The following is a 15,680-nucleotide window of genomic DNA, read 5'->3' as shown; positions in this document are numbered from 1 at the left end:
GGTCAGCAACTTTAAATTCCTCGGTGTTATCATTTCAGAGGATCTGTCCCGAGCCCAGCGTGTAAGTGCAATTTTGAAGGAAGCACAGCAGCAACTCTACTTCCTTAGGAGTTTGTAAAGATTCAACGTAACATCTAAAACTTCAACAAACTTCTGCAGATGTGTGGTGGAGAGTATATTGACTGGAATGGAAACACCAGTGCCCTTTGTTATGTTTTGTAACTCCAAAACATTAAACCAATTCAAAGGAAGAGAGCCAAGAGATGCCAGTCTTAGGTTTGTTCTTTACTTTAAGTAAGCAATTCATGTATTTTTTTTACTTATAAGCCGTAAAGAATTATTTAAACAAATTTTAACAACATATTTACAAGATTACTCAAATGTTACTAAGTAGACAACATCCTTGAATGAAAAATCCTACAAAAAGTAGTGGTTACAGCCCAGTCATCATGGGTAAAGCCTTCCCCTCCTCTGAGCACATCTACACAGAGTGCTATGGCAGCAAATCAGCATCCATTATCAGGAACCCCCACCACCCAGGTCATGATCTCTTCTCACTGCTGCCATCAGGGAGAAGGTGCAGGAGCCTCAGGACTCACACCACCAGCTTCAGGAACAGTTATTACCCCTCAGCCATCAGGCTCTTGAACCAGTGAGGATCACTTCCCTCGCCCCGTCACTGAACTGTTCCCACAACCTATGGACTCACTTTCAAGGACTCTTCACCTCATGTTCTCCATATTTATTGCTCATGTATTATTGTTGTTGTTTTTATTTTTGTATATGCACAGTTTGTTGTCTTTTGCACTTTGCTTTTTTTTATCCACCCTGATGGATGCTATCTTTCATTGATTCTATTATAGTTCTTAAATATGCCAAGCATGCTTGCAAGAAATCGAATCTCAGGGTTGCATATGATGACATGTGTGAACTTGGATAATAAATTTACTTTGAACTTTGAAGAGGGTTACATCTGAATTAATGGTTGCAGAACAGCCCGTGATGACTGGGCGGTATTCATTACTTTTGTAGGATTTTCCAATCAAGTAGGTTGTGTATTTAATATTTCAGTAATCTTGTAAATACACTGTTGACTAAATAGTCTTTGTACCTCCAGGGTACAGAGTTCCTCGAAAGTGCCCACACCAGTAGACATGGTAGTGAAGAAGGTGTTTGGCACATCTGCCCGAATTGGTACAAGAGCTGCAATGTCACTTCACAGCTGTGGAAAGCATTGGTGAGATTGCCATTGGAGTATTGGATGGCATTGTGGTTGCCCATCGATAGCACCGATGTCATCAAGAGGAAAGGATGCAGAAAAGATTCACGAGGAAGTTACCGGGACTGAATAGCTTGAGCTTTTGAAGACAGGAACTTGGATAGCAAAGCTTGTTTACAACTAGTCTAACAAGGTTTGGACTGTTTCCCACAAAGCAAAGAAGACTGGGGGTGGGGGGTGTGCCTTCTAAAATTATGCATTGCACTACGACATACGCCGGCGATATTAAACGTAATTCTGATTCATCAACAAGGATCCCACTGAAGAGCGCCGCAGGGCCCGAAAGTCTGAGTTGTCTCGGCCACTACTTGCAGGAGGAGCAAAATCGACCGCGTCACCTCGGTGTTACTCCCCAACAGATTCCGGGCTGCGTGACGCACGATGACAAATGGTTCCCGGCCGCCGCTGCTCGCATTCCGGGCGGAATCCTGCGCGGAAGTGACGACCGGGACGCTGCGTCATCAGCCAGCGCGCGTACCGCTCTCCTGGCGGCGGCGGCGCGCCTGCCGGAGCCGGACACGCGCGGGCACGTGGGGCGCGCGCGTGTGCGCGCTTCTCTCTCCGCAAGGGCATCGTCGGTGGCGGCCGGGAAATGTCCCCCTTCAGCTGGAAGCCCTTTGTGTACGGGGGCTTGGCGTCCATCACCGCCGAGTTCGGCAAGTACTTCACCGGTCCCTCGCAGCGCGACCTCGGCCTCGGCCTCGGCCTCGGCCTCACACCCTCTCCTCCTTTGTCCAGGCCAGCTCAGGCCCGTTGCCTTCCCCTCCCGTAAATGTCTGGCTGTTGGTGGGCATGGACTCTTCCAGGCCGGAGGACTTTATTCCTTGTTGAATCTCTCTGTAACTCTCCTCTCTTCTTCTCCATCACCACCACTTCCACCCCCGCGTAATGCAGGGGTCAATACAATTTTCCTACAGCTTATCTCCTGGGTTGACCCAGCTAACCTTCTATTTATTGTGCCCACATTCCCACTGACTCTCCTCAGATTCTATTCCTCAATTTACAGCGCTCAATTAACCTACCAGCCCATAGTTTGAAATGTGAGGACATAGGAGGAATTGAAGGGAATCTACACAATCACAGGGGAAATGTGCAAACTGGGTACAGATAGCCCCTAAGGTCGAGGCTGAACCCAGGTTTTGGCACTGAACTAACAGTTCTACTTACTGCTCAGGCCGTAGACAGAGTTTTGTTGCACAAATCTGTGCCAGCACTCAATAACCTCATTTCTACCTCAGGCATTGTACCTGTCTCAACCATGCTTTTCTTAACCCTAGCAGAACACCATCATTCTATCCTCAATAGTGATCTTAAAATGCTTTGCTTTGTCTGTCCTAAGATCACATTTACTAGCAGCCCTCTATGTATGCCTGGATTGTTTCTCCTCATGAGTTTTGAGATCCACAGTCCCAGTTTCTATATATTTCAATTGTTTTACCCCTCCTAGCTTTGTATTTTCCTTCGATGCCACAATCCTGCAAGATTCTCATTCTTCTACTTATCACCTCTTGAACTTTTCTGAATTTAACTGCTGCTGATTGACTTCCCCCTCAGCTCCCAGATTTCCAGGTGTAACACTTGTCTTTGTATCTTACCATCCAGGGACCTAAACCGCCCCTCCAAGTGAGGCACAAATTCACATGCATCTCATCCAAACTTACCTACTGTATTTGGTGTGCCCTATGTGGCCTTCTGTACCTTGGCAAGATTAGTTGTAGACTGCACAACAGTTTTGCAGAGCACCTATCTGTATTTGGAGCTCCCAGTAGCATGCCATTTCAATTCCAGCTCCCAACCTCCATTCCCAAACTGATCTGTCTATCCTCAGCCTTCTGTACTGCCAGGATGAACCCCAAAGCAAATTAGTGGAATGACTTCTGTATTCCGCCTGGTAGTCTACAACCTAAAGACATAAACAATGAGTTTTCTAATTTTAGATAATCCACCATTTTCCTGTGCAACATGTGGCCATAAATTGACCCAATGTGTGTCTTTCTTTTTAATATAACAGCACACTCATCAAACTCATTTTTAGATCAAGTGAGTACAGATTTCACGTTCTCATAGTAGAACAGGACTTGGAATTCTATGTATATCATTGGCATGTTGGTAGTTGCAAAAATAGCATTAAAAGGAAAGCTAATTAAGCAGTGGTCTTTATACCTTGATGTTATGACACAGCCATGGAAAATGCAAATTGGACCCCACCTGTGAAGTTTTCTTTATAGAGCACCTAAAACGGATGTTGGCCATTAGATGGATATTAGATTGGAATGCATTGCTGATTTATTGTAACAGTGTTTAGATTTGTGAGGGTTAAAACTACAGAGAGCAGTTACTGGAAGTTAGGGTTACAAGCCCTAGAAGAGAGAAGTTTTGTTTGAACTTTTCAAGGTATTATGAACAAGTAGTTTCTAGGTCATTTCAACTGATTAGAAAATTTGAGATTATTGATCATACTCCTGAAAGACCTGATTTTTCTTGTTATTTCTTTTGGACTGAAACTAGGTATGCAGAGTGGAAGGAGTTTTGAACTATTACAATAGCAATTGATGGTTGATAAATTGCTAATGCTTTATTTTTTTTAAACTTTTTCTCAGCCAAAGATTTAAAGCTGGAGGAAAAAGTTTTAAATGAGGATGGAGAGGAGGGTTTTTACATGGACAGTGGTTGTTATCTGGAACATTTTTCTTAGAGAAGATGGTGGAGTCGATAGGTTTATTGTTTGAGAGACACTTAGACAGACACCAGAATAGACAAGGCACAGAGGTATAGGGTCCTAATACAGGAAAATAGGATCAGTGTGGTTGGGTTAAATGGTTGGCATGGATGTGATGGGCCGAAGACCTGTTTTTATGCTGTAGGATTCTGATTCTGTGACTCAAAGGTATTGTATGTACAGTAGAAAAGGTGAATTCAAGAAATTAGGTCACTTATCAACCATGATGTTATTGACTAGTATTCATAGCTCATTGACCACAATAGCTGACATTTCTTCCTACCTTCCTCGGCTCATAGATCAACATGTTTTTTTTTTGCATTTCTCTTTGCGCAGTTGTCCATAAGATCATAATGACAATAAAGTATAGAAGTATTAGGCCATTCTGCCATTTCATCATGGCTGATCCACTTTCCCTCTCAATCCCATTCTCCTGCCTTCTCCCTGTAACCTTTCACACCCTGACTATTTGAGATCCTATCAACCTCCTCATTCTTCTTCATCTCCGCTTTAAATGGACATCTGTCCTAGAATCCCTGCTATAGGAAACATCCTCTGTGCAACATTGTCTGTCCTTCCTTGATTAGCTTTGATAAATTCTGAATTTCTCACTGGGACAGCAGCATAAACTGGTCAAGATGAATGATCCAAGAATTTTCACTTACTTTCTATATAGAGTTGTAGTTCGTTCATCTTTGGGCATCTGTTGCTACCATGTCATCTTCTGCCATCTCCCCTGTAACGCACTGCCTGTGGAGATGATAGAAGCATATAGGATAGTAATGTTTTAAAGTTATTTAGAGAAACACGAACAGACAGGTAACTGAGAAATGCAGATCATGTTCAGGTAGGTGGAATGAGTTTAGATTAGCAACATGGTCGGTGTGGATATGGTGAGCCATGTTTTACAATGCATTACTGTGTATTATTTTTTAAATGGAATTTTGGAGTTTGGAGCTGCCTTTCACTGAGTTCCCCAGTGAATCCTTCCTGACCATGTTTAACAATGTTACCTGCAGTAATTACTTGGGTGTCAGTTAACCAATCTCCTTGATAATATCTTGTGGTTTGAAAATGTCTTTGCTTTGGGATTGATTGTTAATTCCTATCGGAAACTTCATTTAACTCTTCTAGGAGATGCTGCAAAATTGCTAGTCTAGTACCCTGCAGCCAGTAGTGTGATCATGGATTGTTATAACTTATTAGCAACAATTTAGGCATCTTTATTAAAATATCAGGTGTTATAAAAGTTGTTTTTCCACTCTGCTAGGCACTTTTCCAATAGACCTCACTAAAACCCGACTGCAAGTCCAGGGCCAAGTACTTGATTTGCGTTATAAGGAGATAAAGTACAGAGGAATGCTACATGCCCTGTTGCGAATATTTAAGGAAGAAGGATTGAGAGCTCTCTATTCTGGGTAAGTGTAGATTAAACTTCTTATTTCAAGGCTTCATTTGAATCTGCCTCGACTATTCTGTCAGTTGTGCATTTGAAAATCTCACCTTTGTTCTTTAATCTTGTGGTTGCAAACACAAACATCCTTGATATCTTTCCTCACTTTCCCAATGCGAATTATCAATTGAAGGAAAGTTTCTTGTGTCACAGCTAAACTTTCAGATTCCTAACTGTCTTCCATAACATATTCATAGCCACTGACAACCCATTGCCCAATTTTGATGCTCTTGTATCCTTCAGAGTGGCTGGCAGAATCTTGATCTTTGACTCCTGAGCACTGTTCCCTCTAAGCTGCATGGGTGTGCAGCCACACGTCAACTGAAATGCTGCTGTGCACCTAGTCTTTGTTGCTGCACAGAGAATTTTCTTTTTTATAAAATGTTTAATATTAACCTGGAATTATGATATTGTAGTCACTAGTGAGCTTGGTTGCAAGACTGGCAGCTCAGTATACACAAAATAATCTGCAGATGCTGTGGTCAAAGCGACACTCACATGAGTGTGGCAGCTCAGTATTCTGGGGTTCCATTGTTTTAGACACGACAGCGGGAGGGATTAAAGGAGGAGGAGTGACAATACTAGTTGGAAAATATTACAGCGATGCTCAGTCAGGATAGAATGGAGAAGTCTTCTAGTGAGGTGTGTAACCTCTCACCATGGCTTGTTAGTTATCACTGACTAACAGCCATGTGACTCAGCAATGAATGGGTAACGGTGAGATGGCCATTTCCAATAAACACCACATGCCTAAGGTTGGTATGATTCAGGTTCAACACAAACAGGACCGTTAGAATATTCTGTTAAAGGAACACAAATTAAGGTGAATGCTGTATGAATACTGCCCCTTGCAAAAGTTATCGTTTTCCAGGAAATAACAGGACTTACGTTGGAATGAACCTAAAGTGAAAGTGTATTTACAAATACTTAAGCTTTAACAGACAGTTAAAAAGAGCCCATTACAGTTAAACTGGTCTATAACGTGCACAAAAAATGTTGGAGTTCATTGCTGCGTAGTCATGTGCTTCACTTTACTTACTCATGGCATTGATTCCACATTCTGCGTGAAAAGCACCAACAGTAATTCAAACCTTTCATAAAGTCCATTATGAGCTAACTCGCTAATTCAGAAGTATTGGTACTTCCTCCATGGAACCATTTGTACGAAATTCATTGTGCAGACAATGGTGTATGTCCTTTGGTCAGGGTTCTGCGAGTGTCTTCCATTGAGCTCCTTTCCACATCTCACTTCTCCCCCATCTCCAGCAAAGGAGCTTCCCTAAAACCCACGTTTCAGAAATTGGATGCTGCTGTTCTCTCAAATGTTCCATGGCATCCCATTGGACAGAATGTTGTCAAGACAAACCTGATAGGCTGATACAACATTCCTAACCTAATCGAATGACTCATTATTTTAACAGAAAACGAAAAGCTGGACTGTAAGATTTGATTAAAGAACACACTGTGTTTTATAAAAAATCTGCAGAAAATGAAATACCCAACAGCTTAACTGTAGTAATACAATAGAACGTGTTCCTAACCAGGGTATTACATTCTCCCCTCCGTGCCAAAAATGGTCATGTCCTCATAACTTTGTAAGCCTTTGGAACTTATCAAATCCATTACTAATAACGCAGCACTTATACTCAGTAATACTAGTAATGTTCCCTCCTTTGTTTCATGGTGTTTCAGCACCATGGTCCTGAAAAACGTCTCGTTTTTACTGTGTACTGTAGCAGCAGTTATGGTCGAAATGACAATAAGAGGTTACTTGTTTTGACAGTATTCATGGTGTGACTGCATCATTCAAATGAATTACTCGATTATAGGACCTCCAATCCACTTGTAAATGGAAACAGCATGTCTCACCATTGGAGTTGATACAACACTTTTGTTTCCCATCATGTGCCAGCTTACCTGGAGTTTTCCTGACTCTTTGAGACCTTTTTAACTCTGTTTCAGTTTCTTCAGTCTCAGCCTCTCCTTCTGACTGTTCATGTTTACTTGGGGATACCTCACCCTGTCTTTCACTTGCACCTTCTGGCAATTCAATTTCTCCCGCCCCAGACTGAACTCAGCTTCATTTTCAATTATATTTGAGTCCAGTTCCCCTTTACTCTCTAACGTCACGTTTGGTTGTCCAATGGTTGTCCTCCCCACTTTATTCTGGACTGGAAGATTCCGATGTCTCTTCATCAACCATTGGAAAGTTTGCATAAGTTAAGGCATACCACATTCCAATTTCTTCACCCTCTATGGAAAGGAAATCCATGCACACTAGATCAAGTGGTCCTGGGCTTTTGAGAAAAAGGAGCAACTCTTTTAGGTAGTGTCTTTCTCTGAATACAATGGATGCATGATTTACAGTAAACTTCAACTCCAGTCTTCATTTGTGGCCAATAGAACTGATCTCGGACCAATTCGTAGGTCTTGTCACATCCCAAATGACCTGCATCATCATGGAGTGTCCTTGGTACAATCTTCCGGTACTTGCAAAACCAACTTGACACGTTGAGTTCTGTTTGGAGGAGACGTAACCCTGTATAGAACTTAGCTCCTCAACTCCAGTTTGTCCCATCAGTAAGGGCATGGTCATCTTGGTGTGCTGCTGCCAACTTAGCAGGGCTCAAGGTGAGCAACTGCCTTGTATTCAGCACGGTCGGGTTGCAATATGCTTGTGGACTGGCATGGCTAGAAGCTCCCAGTTGATCAACAGCTCTGTCAGGCCATAGCCTTTGCTCTGATTTTCTAACTGCGGAAACCTAGCATGCTGTTTTAATGTCAGAGGCAGGAATGTTCTCCCACTCCCTGCCCATTCCTGGCATCTCATGAGAACTTTGTGACAACGCATCCACGTCAATGTTCTGATTTCCTGGCCAGTATTTCAGGCTGAAATTATAAACAGACAACACCACCAACCAGCAATGACCTGAGGCATCCAATTTTGCCAAGGTCAAAATACAAGTCGGTGGATTGTTGTTAGTTTTCACCTCGAACTTGGCGCCATATAGTCACTTAATTTGTCTACCATTGCCCATTTCAATGCCAGAAACTCCTTCCTTTCTTTCTTTATTAATCTTTTTATTGATTTTTTTAAAGAAGCATAAATACAGTCAAGAGGAGAATTAGTTCAAATATATATATCAGTAACAATATAAACCAAGATTGAGACAAATGTCAAAATCATATTATTAAACCAGTATAAAATATATAATAATAAAAAAAATGAAAATAACGACTCTCCTCTTACCAGTTTATGAAGAGAACATTGGGTTTTGAATGAAAAGAAAGGGAGGAAAAAACCCACTATACTGCAATAAAACGAAAAAAAGGGACTGGGCATCCATTTTGAGGATATGACCAAAAAAAGAAAGAAAGGAGGACTTTCTGATCAAATCTAAAACTTCGAGAAAAAAAAATTGAAAGAGTAATAAATCAAATTAAATGAAAATATTGGATAAAAGGTCACCATATTTGCTCAAATTTAAAGGATGTATCAAATGTCTATTTCTCTAAACTTAAACAGGACATAATAGAGGAGAGCCAGTAAAAGACCATAGGTAGACTAGAATCCTTTCACTTCAATATAATGGCTCTCCTAGCCAGTAAGGTTGAAAAGACTATCATACGTTGAGCGGAAGAAGGAATATTTCCTGCTTCCAATGAGATAATCCCAAAAATTGCTGTAAGCAAGTGAGGTTGTATATCCAGATTCAAAACTCTTGATAGTGTTTTAAAAACATCTCTCCAAAAGTTATCTAGCTTTATACAAGACCAATACATATGTGTTAAAGTGGCCAGCTCAGTATTACATCTGTCACAAATAGGATTGTTATTGGGGAAAATTCGCACTAGTTTACCCTTTGACATATGAGCCCAGCACACTACCTTGAACTGTATCAAGGAATGACAGGCACAAGTAGATGAGTTATTAACCAAATAAAATTTTTACTCCATTGATTATCTGAAAATGACTCTTGAAATTCCAATTCCCAAACGCGTTTAATTTTATCGTTAGATATCATTTGTAAACTCAATAACTGTTTATAGATTATAGCTATCAACCCTTTTTGAAATGGTTTAAACTGAAAGAGAACATCTATCATATTAGGTGGATAAGCAGAAGGGTATTTTGATAACAAATCACGTAAAAAATTCCCAATTTGTAAATATCTAAAAAAGTGTACATTAGATAAATCATATTTATCTGCTAACTGAGAAAAAGACATTAAACAGTCCCCTAAAAACAAATCTGAAAAAGTTATTATTCCCTTGGTTTTCCAAATTAAAAAGGTCTTATCCAAAGTTGATAGTTTAAAAAAAATTGAGATGGATATTACTAGAAAGAATAAAATTATTAAACTCAAAAAAATCTACGAAACTGGAACCAAACTCTTAGCGTTTGTTTAATAACAGGATTAAATTCTTGTCTGCTAATCTTAGAAAGCAAAAAGAGAAGAGGAACTCCCAGTAAAGAGGCCAAAGAGAATCCTTTCACCAAGTTTACCTCTAGATCCAACCATGAAGGACATTCATGTATATCTGAATAGTGAATTCAAAAAGTAATGTATTGAATATTGATTGCCCAATAGTACATTCTAAAATTAGGCAAAGCCATACCACCATCCTTTTTTAATTTCTGCAATAAGGGTTTATTCAATCTAGGATTTTTATTGTTCCAAATATAAGATGAAATTATAGAATCTATTCTGTCAAATAACTTTTTAGGAACAAAAGAGGGAACTGCCTGAAATATATATAAAAATTTCGGTAAAACTATCATTTTAATAGAATTAATTCGACCTATTAATGATAATGTCATAGGAGACCATTTAGAAAGCATTTGTTTGGTGTAGCCAATTAATGGAAAAATTTATATGTATATAGATCCTTAAAATTTTTAGTAATTTTAATACCAAGATAGGTAAAGTAATTTTTAGCAATAGTAAAAGGTACTTGATGATTTGGATCCGAGTAATTATTAATAGGAAATAACTCACTTTTATGTAAATTTAATTTATAGCTAGAAAAACTACTAAATCCAGAAAGTATCGATAACATAGAAGGAATAGATATCTAGGATTCGAAATATAAACTAACAGGTCATCTGCAAATAACGAAACCTTATGTATTTTGTCCCCAAGGGTTCTAAGGCCAAATTAAATAAAATAAAGGGCTAAGAGTACTTGTTGAGTACCCTTATGTAATCTAAAATAGGGAGATTTTTGATTATTAGTTATAACAGCAGCCATGGGAGCATGATAGATCAGTTTGATCCAGGAAATAAATTCCGGGCCAAGATTAAGTCTTTCCAAAACCTCAAATAAGTAAGACCACTCCACCCTATCAAAAGCTTTCTCTGCATCAAGAGAAACAACAGATTCAGATTCTTTAGATGGTGAAGAGTGAATAATATTTAATAATCTTCATATATTAAAATGTGAATATCTATTTTTAATAAATCCAGTTTGGTCATTGGAAATAACAGTAGGTAAAATATTCTCAAGTCTATTAGCCAGGATCTTAGAGAGAATTTTAAAATCCACATTCCATAAAGAAATTGGTCTATAAGAGGCGCATTCAGATAAATCTTTTTCTTATTTGGAATTAAAGATATTGAAGCTTCATAGAACGTCTTCAGGAGAGCCCCAGAGGATATAGAGTCAGTGAAAATTTGACATAAATAAGGTATAAGTATATCAGTAGAAGTCTGTATATCCATCTGGTCCCAGAGCTTTAGCTGATTGAAGAGAGGATATAGCCCTTGCTATTTCCTCTTGTTTAATAGGTGCATCTTAATGGTCACTTAATTTGTCTACCATTGCCCATTTCAATGCCAGAAACTACAATTTCTGTGCAGGGTAGTTTTGTTTGGATGGCAACAAGACCTGGCTGATGGAAGCAACAGGTTTCAGCCCTTTACTTTGGTCTTGGTATAAAATGCCGTTTCATCCTTCATGGCTAGCGTCTCTACGTAGTACATGCGGCAACTGGGGGTCTACAAAGGCTGGCACAGGTGCGTTAGTTATTCAGCTACTGAAATGTCTCTTCACACTTTGTATCCCATCTTTTCCCAAAAGGCTCCGAAGGGCTAAGATAAACCTCTTCTTCCTTTCTTTGCTGAGGGAAGGTAACCACACAGGAATTGATTCAAAAGGTGGTTTACTCTGGAGTAGCCCTTTGCAACTCTCCAGTAGTATCCACAGAATTTGAGGAACGAACGCATTCCTTGGGCCCTGGCCATGTGGTCACTGCCTCTATCTTAGATGGATCTGTAGCCACTCCATCCCGAGAGACTGTGTCCTGCATAGTTGACTGACATGCTACAGAGCTGGTACCTGCCCAGTGACAGTTTTAAACCTTCAGGCGGTCTTAACACCTTCGGTAGTCTTGTCTCATGCTCTTCCAGTGTTGACCCAAACACTGAGATCATCCAAGTACACCAGTACCTCAAGTAGGTTCATATCTCGAACATTCTGCTCCTTGACACATTGGAAAATAGCAGGTGCTCCTGATAGGCCCTGAAGCATCCCTTCCAACTGAAAGAATCCAAGCGGACATATGAATGCCATCTTTTCTTTATCGGCTTCACTCATGGGTACTTGATAATACCAACTTCTTAGATCCAACACACTGGACCATTTTAGAAACATAGAAACATAGAAAATAGGTGCAGGAGTAGGCCATTCGGCCCTTCGAGCCTGCACCGCCATTTATTATGATCATGGCTGATCATCCAACTCAGAACCCAGCCTTCCCTCCATACCCCGTGACCCCTGTAGCCACAAGGGCCATATCTAACTTCCTTTTAAACATAGCTAATGAACTGGCCTCAACAGTTTGCTGTGGCAGAGAATTCCACAGATTCACCACTCTCTGTGTGAAGAAGTTTTTCCTAACCTCGGTCCTAAAAGGCTTCCCCTCTATCCTCAAACTGTGACCCCTCGTTCTAGACCTCCCCAACATCGGGAACAATCTTCCCGCATCTAGCCTGTCCAATCCCTTTAGGATCTTATACGTTTCAATCAGATCCCCCCTCAATCTTCTAAATTCCAACGAGTACAAGCCCAGTTCATCCAGTCTTTCTTCATATGAAAGACCTGCCATCCCAGGAATCAATCTGGTGAACCTTCTTTGTACTCCCTCTATGGCAAAGATGTCTTTCCTCAGATTAGGGGACCAAAACTGCACACAATACTCCAGGTGTGGTCTCACCAAGGCCTTGTACAACTGCAGTAGTACCTCCCTGCTCCTGTACTCGAATCCTCTCGCTATAAATGCCAGCATACCGTTCGCCTTTTTCACCGCCTGCTGTACCTGCATGCCCACTTTCAATGACTGGTGTATAATGACACCCAGGTCTCGTTGCACCTCCCCTTTTCCTAATCGGCCACCATTCAGATAATAATCTGTTTTCCTATTTTTGCCACCAAAGTGGATAACTTCACATTTATCCACATTAAATTGCATCTGCCATGAGTTTGCCCACTCACCCAACCTATCCAAGTCACCCTGCATCCTCTTAGCATCCTCCTCACTGCTAACACTGCCACCCAGCTTCGTGTCATCCGCAAACTTGGAGATGCTGCATTTAATTCCCTCATCCAAGTCATTAATATATATTGTAAACAACTGGGGTCCCAGCACTGAGCCTTGCGGTACCCCACTAGTCACCGCCTGCCATTCTGAAAAGGTCCCGTTTATTCCCACTCTTTGCTTCCTGTCTGCTAACCAATTCTCCACCCACACCAATACCTTACCCCCAATACCATGTGCTTTAAGTTTGCACACTAATCTCCTGTGTGGGACCTTGTCAAAAGCCTTTTGAAAATCCAAATATACCACATCCACTGGTTCTCCCCTATCCACTCTACTAGTTACATCCTCAAAAAATTCTATGAGATTCGTCAGACATGATTTTCCTTTCACAAATCCATGCTGACTTTGTCCGATCATTTCACCGCTTTCCAAATGTGCTGTTATCACATCCTTGATAACTGACTCCAGCAGTTTCCCCACCACCGACGTTAGGCTAACCGGCCTATAATTCCCCGGTTTCTCTCTCCCTCCTTTTTTAAAAAGTGGGGTTACATTAGCCACCCTCCAATCCTCAGGAACTAGTCCAGAATCTAACGAGTTTTGAAAAATTATCACTAATGCATCCACTATTTCTTGGGCCACTTCCTTAAGCACTCTGGGATGCAGACCATCTGGCCCTGGGGATTTATCTGCCTTCAATCCCTTCAATTTACCTAACACCACTTCCCTACTAACATGTATTTCGCTCAGTTCCTCCATCTCACTGGACCCTCTGTCCCTTACTATTTCTGGAAGATTATTTATGTCCTCCTTAGTGAAGACAGAACCAAAGTAATTATTCAATTGGTCTGCCATGTCCTTGCTCCCCATAATCAATTCACCTGTTTCTGTTTGCAGGGGACCTACATTTGTCTTTATCAGTCTTTTCCTTTTTACATATCTATAAAAGCTTTTACAGTCCGTTTTTATGTTCTCTGCCAGTTTTCTCTCATAATCTTTTTTCCCCTTCCTAATTAAGCCCTTTGTCCTCCTCTGCTGAACTCTGAATTTCTCCCAGTCCTCAGGTGAGCCACTTTCTCTGGCTAATTTGTATGCTACTTCTTTGGAATTGATACTATCCCTAATTTCTCTTGTCAGCCACTGGTGCACTACCTTCCTTGATTTATTCTTTTGCCAAACTGGGATGAACAATTGTTGTAGTTCATCCATGCAACCTTTAAATGCCTGCCATTGCATATCCACCGTCAATCCTTGAAGTGTCATTTGCCAGTCTATCTTAGCTAATTCATGTCTCATACCTTCAAAGTTACCCCTCTTTAAGTTCAGAACCTTTGTTTCTGAATTAACTACGTCACTCTCCATGTTAATGAAGAATTCCACCATATTATGGTCACTCTTACCCAAGGGGCCTCTCACGACAAGATCGCTAATTAACCCTTCCTCATTGCTCAAAACCCAGTCCAGAATAGCCTGCTCTCTAGTCGGTTCCTCGACATGTTGGTTCAAAAAACCATCCCGCATACATTCCAAGAAATCCTCTTCCTCAGCACCTTTACCAATTTGGTTCACCCAGTCTACATGTAGATTGAAGTCACCCATTATAACTGCTGTTCCTTTATTGCACACATTTCTAATTTCCTGTTTAATACCATCTCCGACCTCACTACTACTGTTAGGTGGCCTGTACACAACTCCCAGCAGCGTCTTCTGCCCCTTAGTGTTACGCAGCTCTACCCATATCGATTCCACATCTTCCCGGCTTATGTCCTTCCTTTCTATTGCGTTAATCTCTTTTTTAACCAGCAACGCCACCCCACCTCCCCTTCCTTCGTGTCTATCCCTCCTGAATATTGAATATCCCTGAACGTTGAGCTCCCATCCCTGGTCACCCTGGAGCCATGTCTCTGTGATCCCAACTATATCATAATCATTAATAACAATCTGCACTTTCAATTCATCCACCTTATTACGAATGCTCCTTGCATTGACACATAAAGCCTTCAGGCGCTCTTTTACAACTCTCTTAGCCCTTTTTAATGCTTGCCCTGGATTTGTCGGCCTGCCACTTTTACTTTTCCCCTTTGTACTTTTTGCTTCTACGCTCACTTTACACTCCTCTGTCTCTCTGCACTGGTTCCCATCCCTCTGTTGTGAACTAACCTCCTCACACCTAGCCGCTTTAATTTGATTCCCACCCCCCAACCATTCTAGTTTAAAGTCACCTCAGTAGCCCCCGCTAATCTCCCTGCCAGGATATTGGTCCCCCTAGGATTTAAGTGTAACCCGTCCTTTTTGTACAGGTCACACCTACGCCAAAAGAGGTCCCAATGATCCAAAAACTTGAATCCCTGCCCCCTGCTCCAATCCCTCAGCCACGCATTTATCCTCCACCTCATCGCATTCCTACTCTCACTGTCGCGTGGCACAGGCAGTAATCCCGAGATTACTACCTTTGCGGTCCTTTTTCTCAACTCCCTTCCTAGCTCCCTATATTCTTCTTTCAGGACCTCATCCCTTTTCCTACCTATGTCATTGGTACCTATATGTACCAGGACCTCTGGCTCTTCACCCTCCCACTTCAGGATATCTTGGACACGATCAGAAATATCCCGGACCCTGGCACCAGGGAGGCAAACTACCATCCGAGTCTCTGGACTGCGTCCACAGAATCGCCTATCTGACCCCCTTAC

General features: G+C 41.2%; 1 protein-coding gene across 4 annotated transcripts in view; it reads left to right on the top strand.

The window, feature by feature from the left end:
- The first annotated feature begins 1,750 nt into the window (after window positions 1–1,750).
- slc25a14 (solute carrier family 25 member 14) overlaps window positions 1,751–15,680 on the top strand; it is a 58,252-nt gene continuing 44,322 nt past the window's right edge. For all 4 annotated transcript variants that reach the window (XR_010019511.1, XR_010019512.1, XM_063060580.1 and 1 more), the window contains exons 1-2: window positions 1,751–1,935; window positions 5,269–5,416. Coding sequence is in view for 2 of the 4 variants with exons in the window: in XM_063060580.1 (XP_062916650.1) it covers window positions 1,872–1,935; window positions 5,269–5,416 (212 nt within the window). In the remaining 2 variants the exon portion in view is untranslated. The remainder of the gene's footprint in view (window positions 1,936–5,268; window positions 5,417–15,680) is intronic.

The sequence above is a fragment of the Mobula hypostoma genome, chromosome 10 (assembly GCF_963921235.1).
Source record: "Mobula hypostoma chromosome 10, sMobHyp1.1, whole genome shotgun sequence".
NCBI classification, from domain to species: domain Eukaryota; kingdom Metazoa; phylum Chordata; class Chondrichthyes; order Myliobatiformes; family Myliobatidae; genus Mobula; species Mobula hypostoma.
This window is presented reverse-complemented; position numbering and strand designations above follow the sequence as displayed.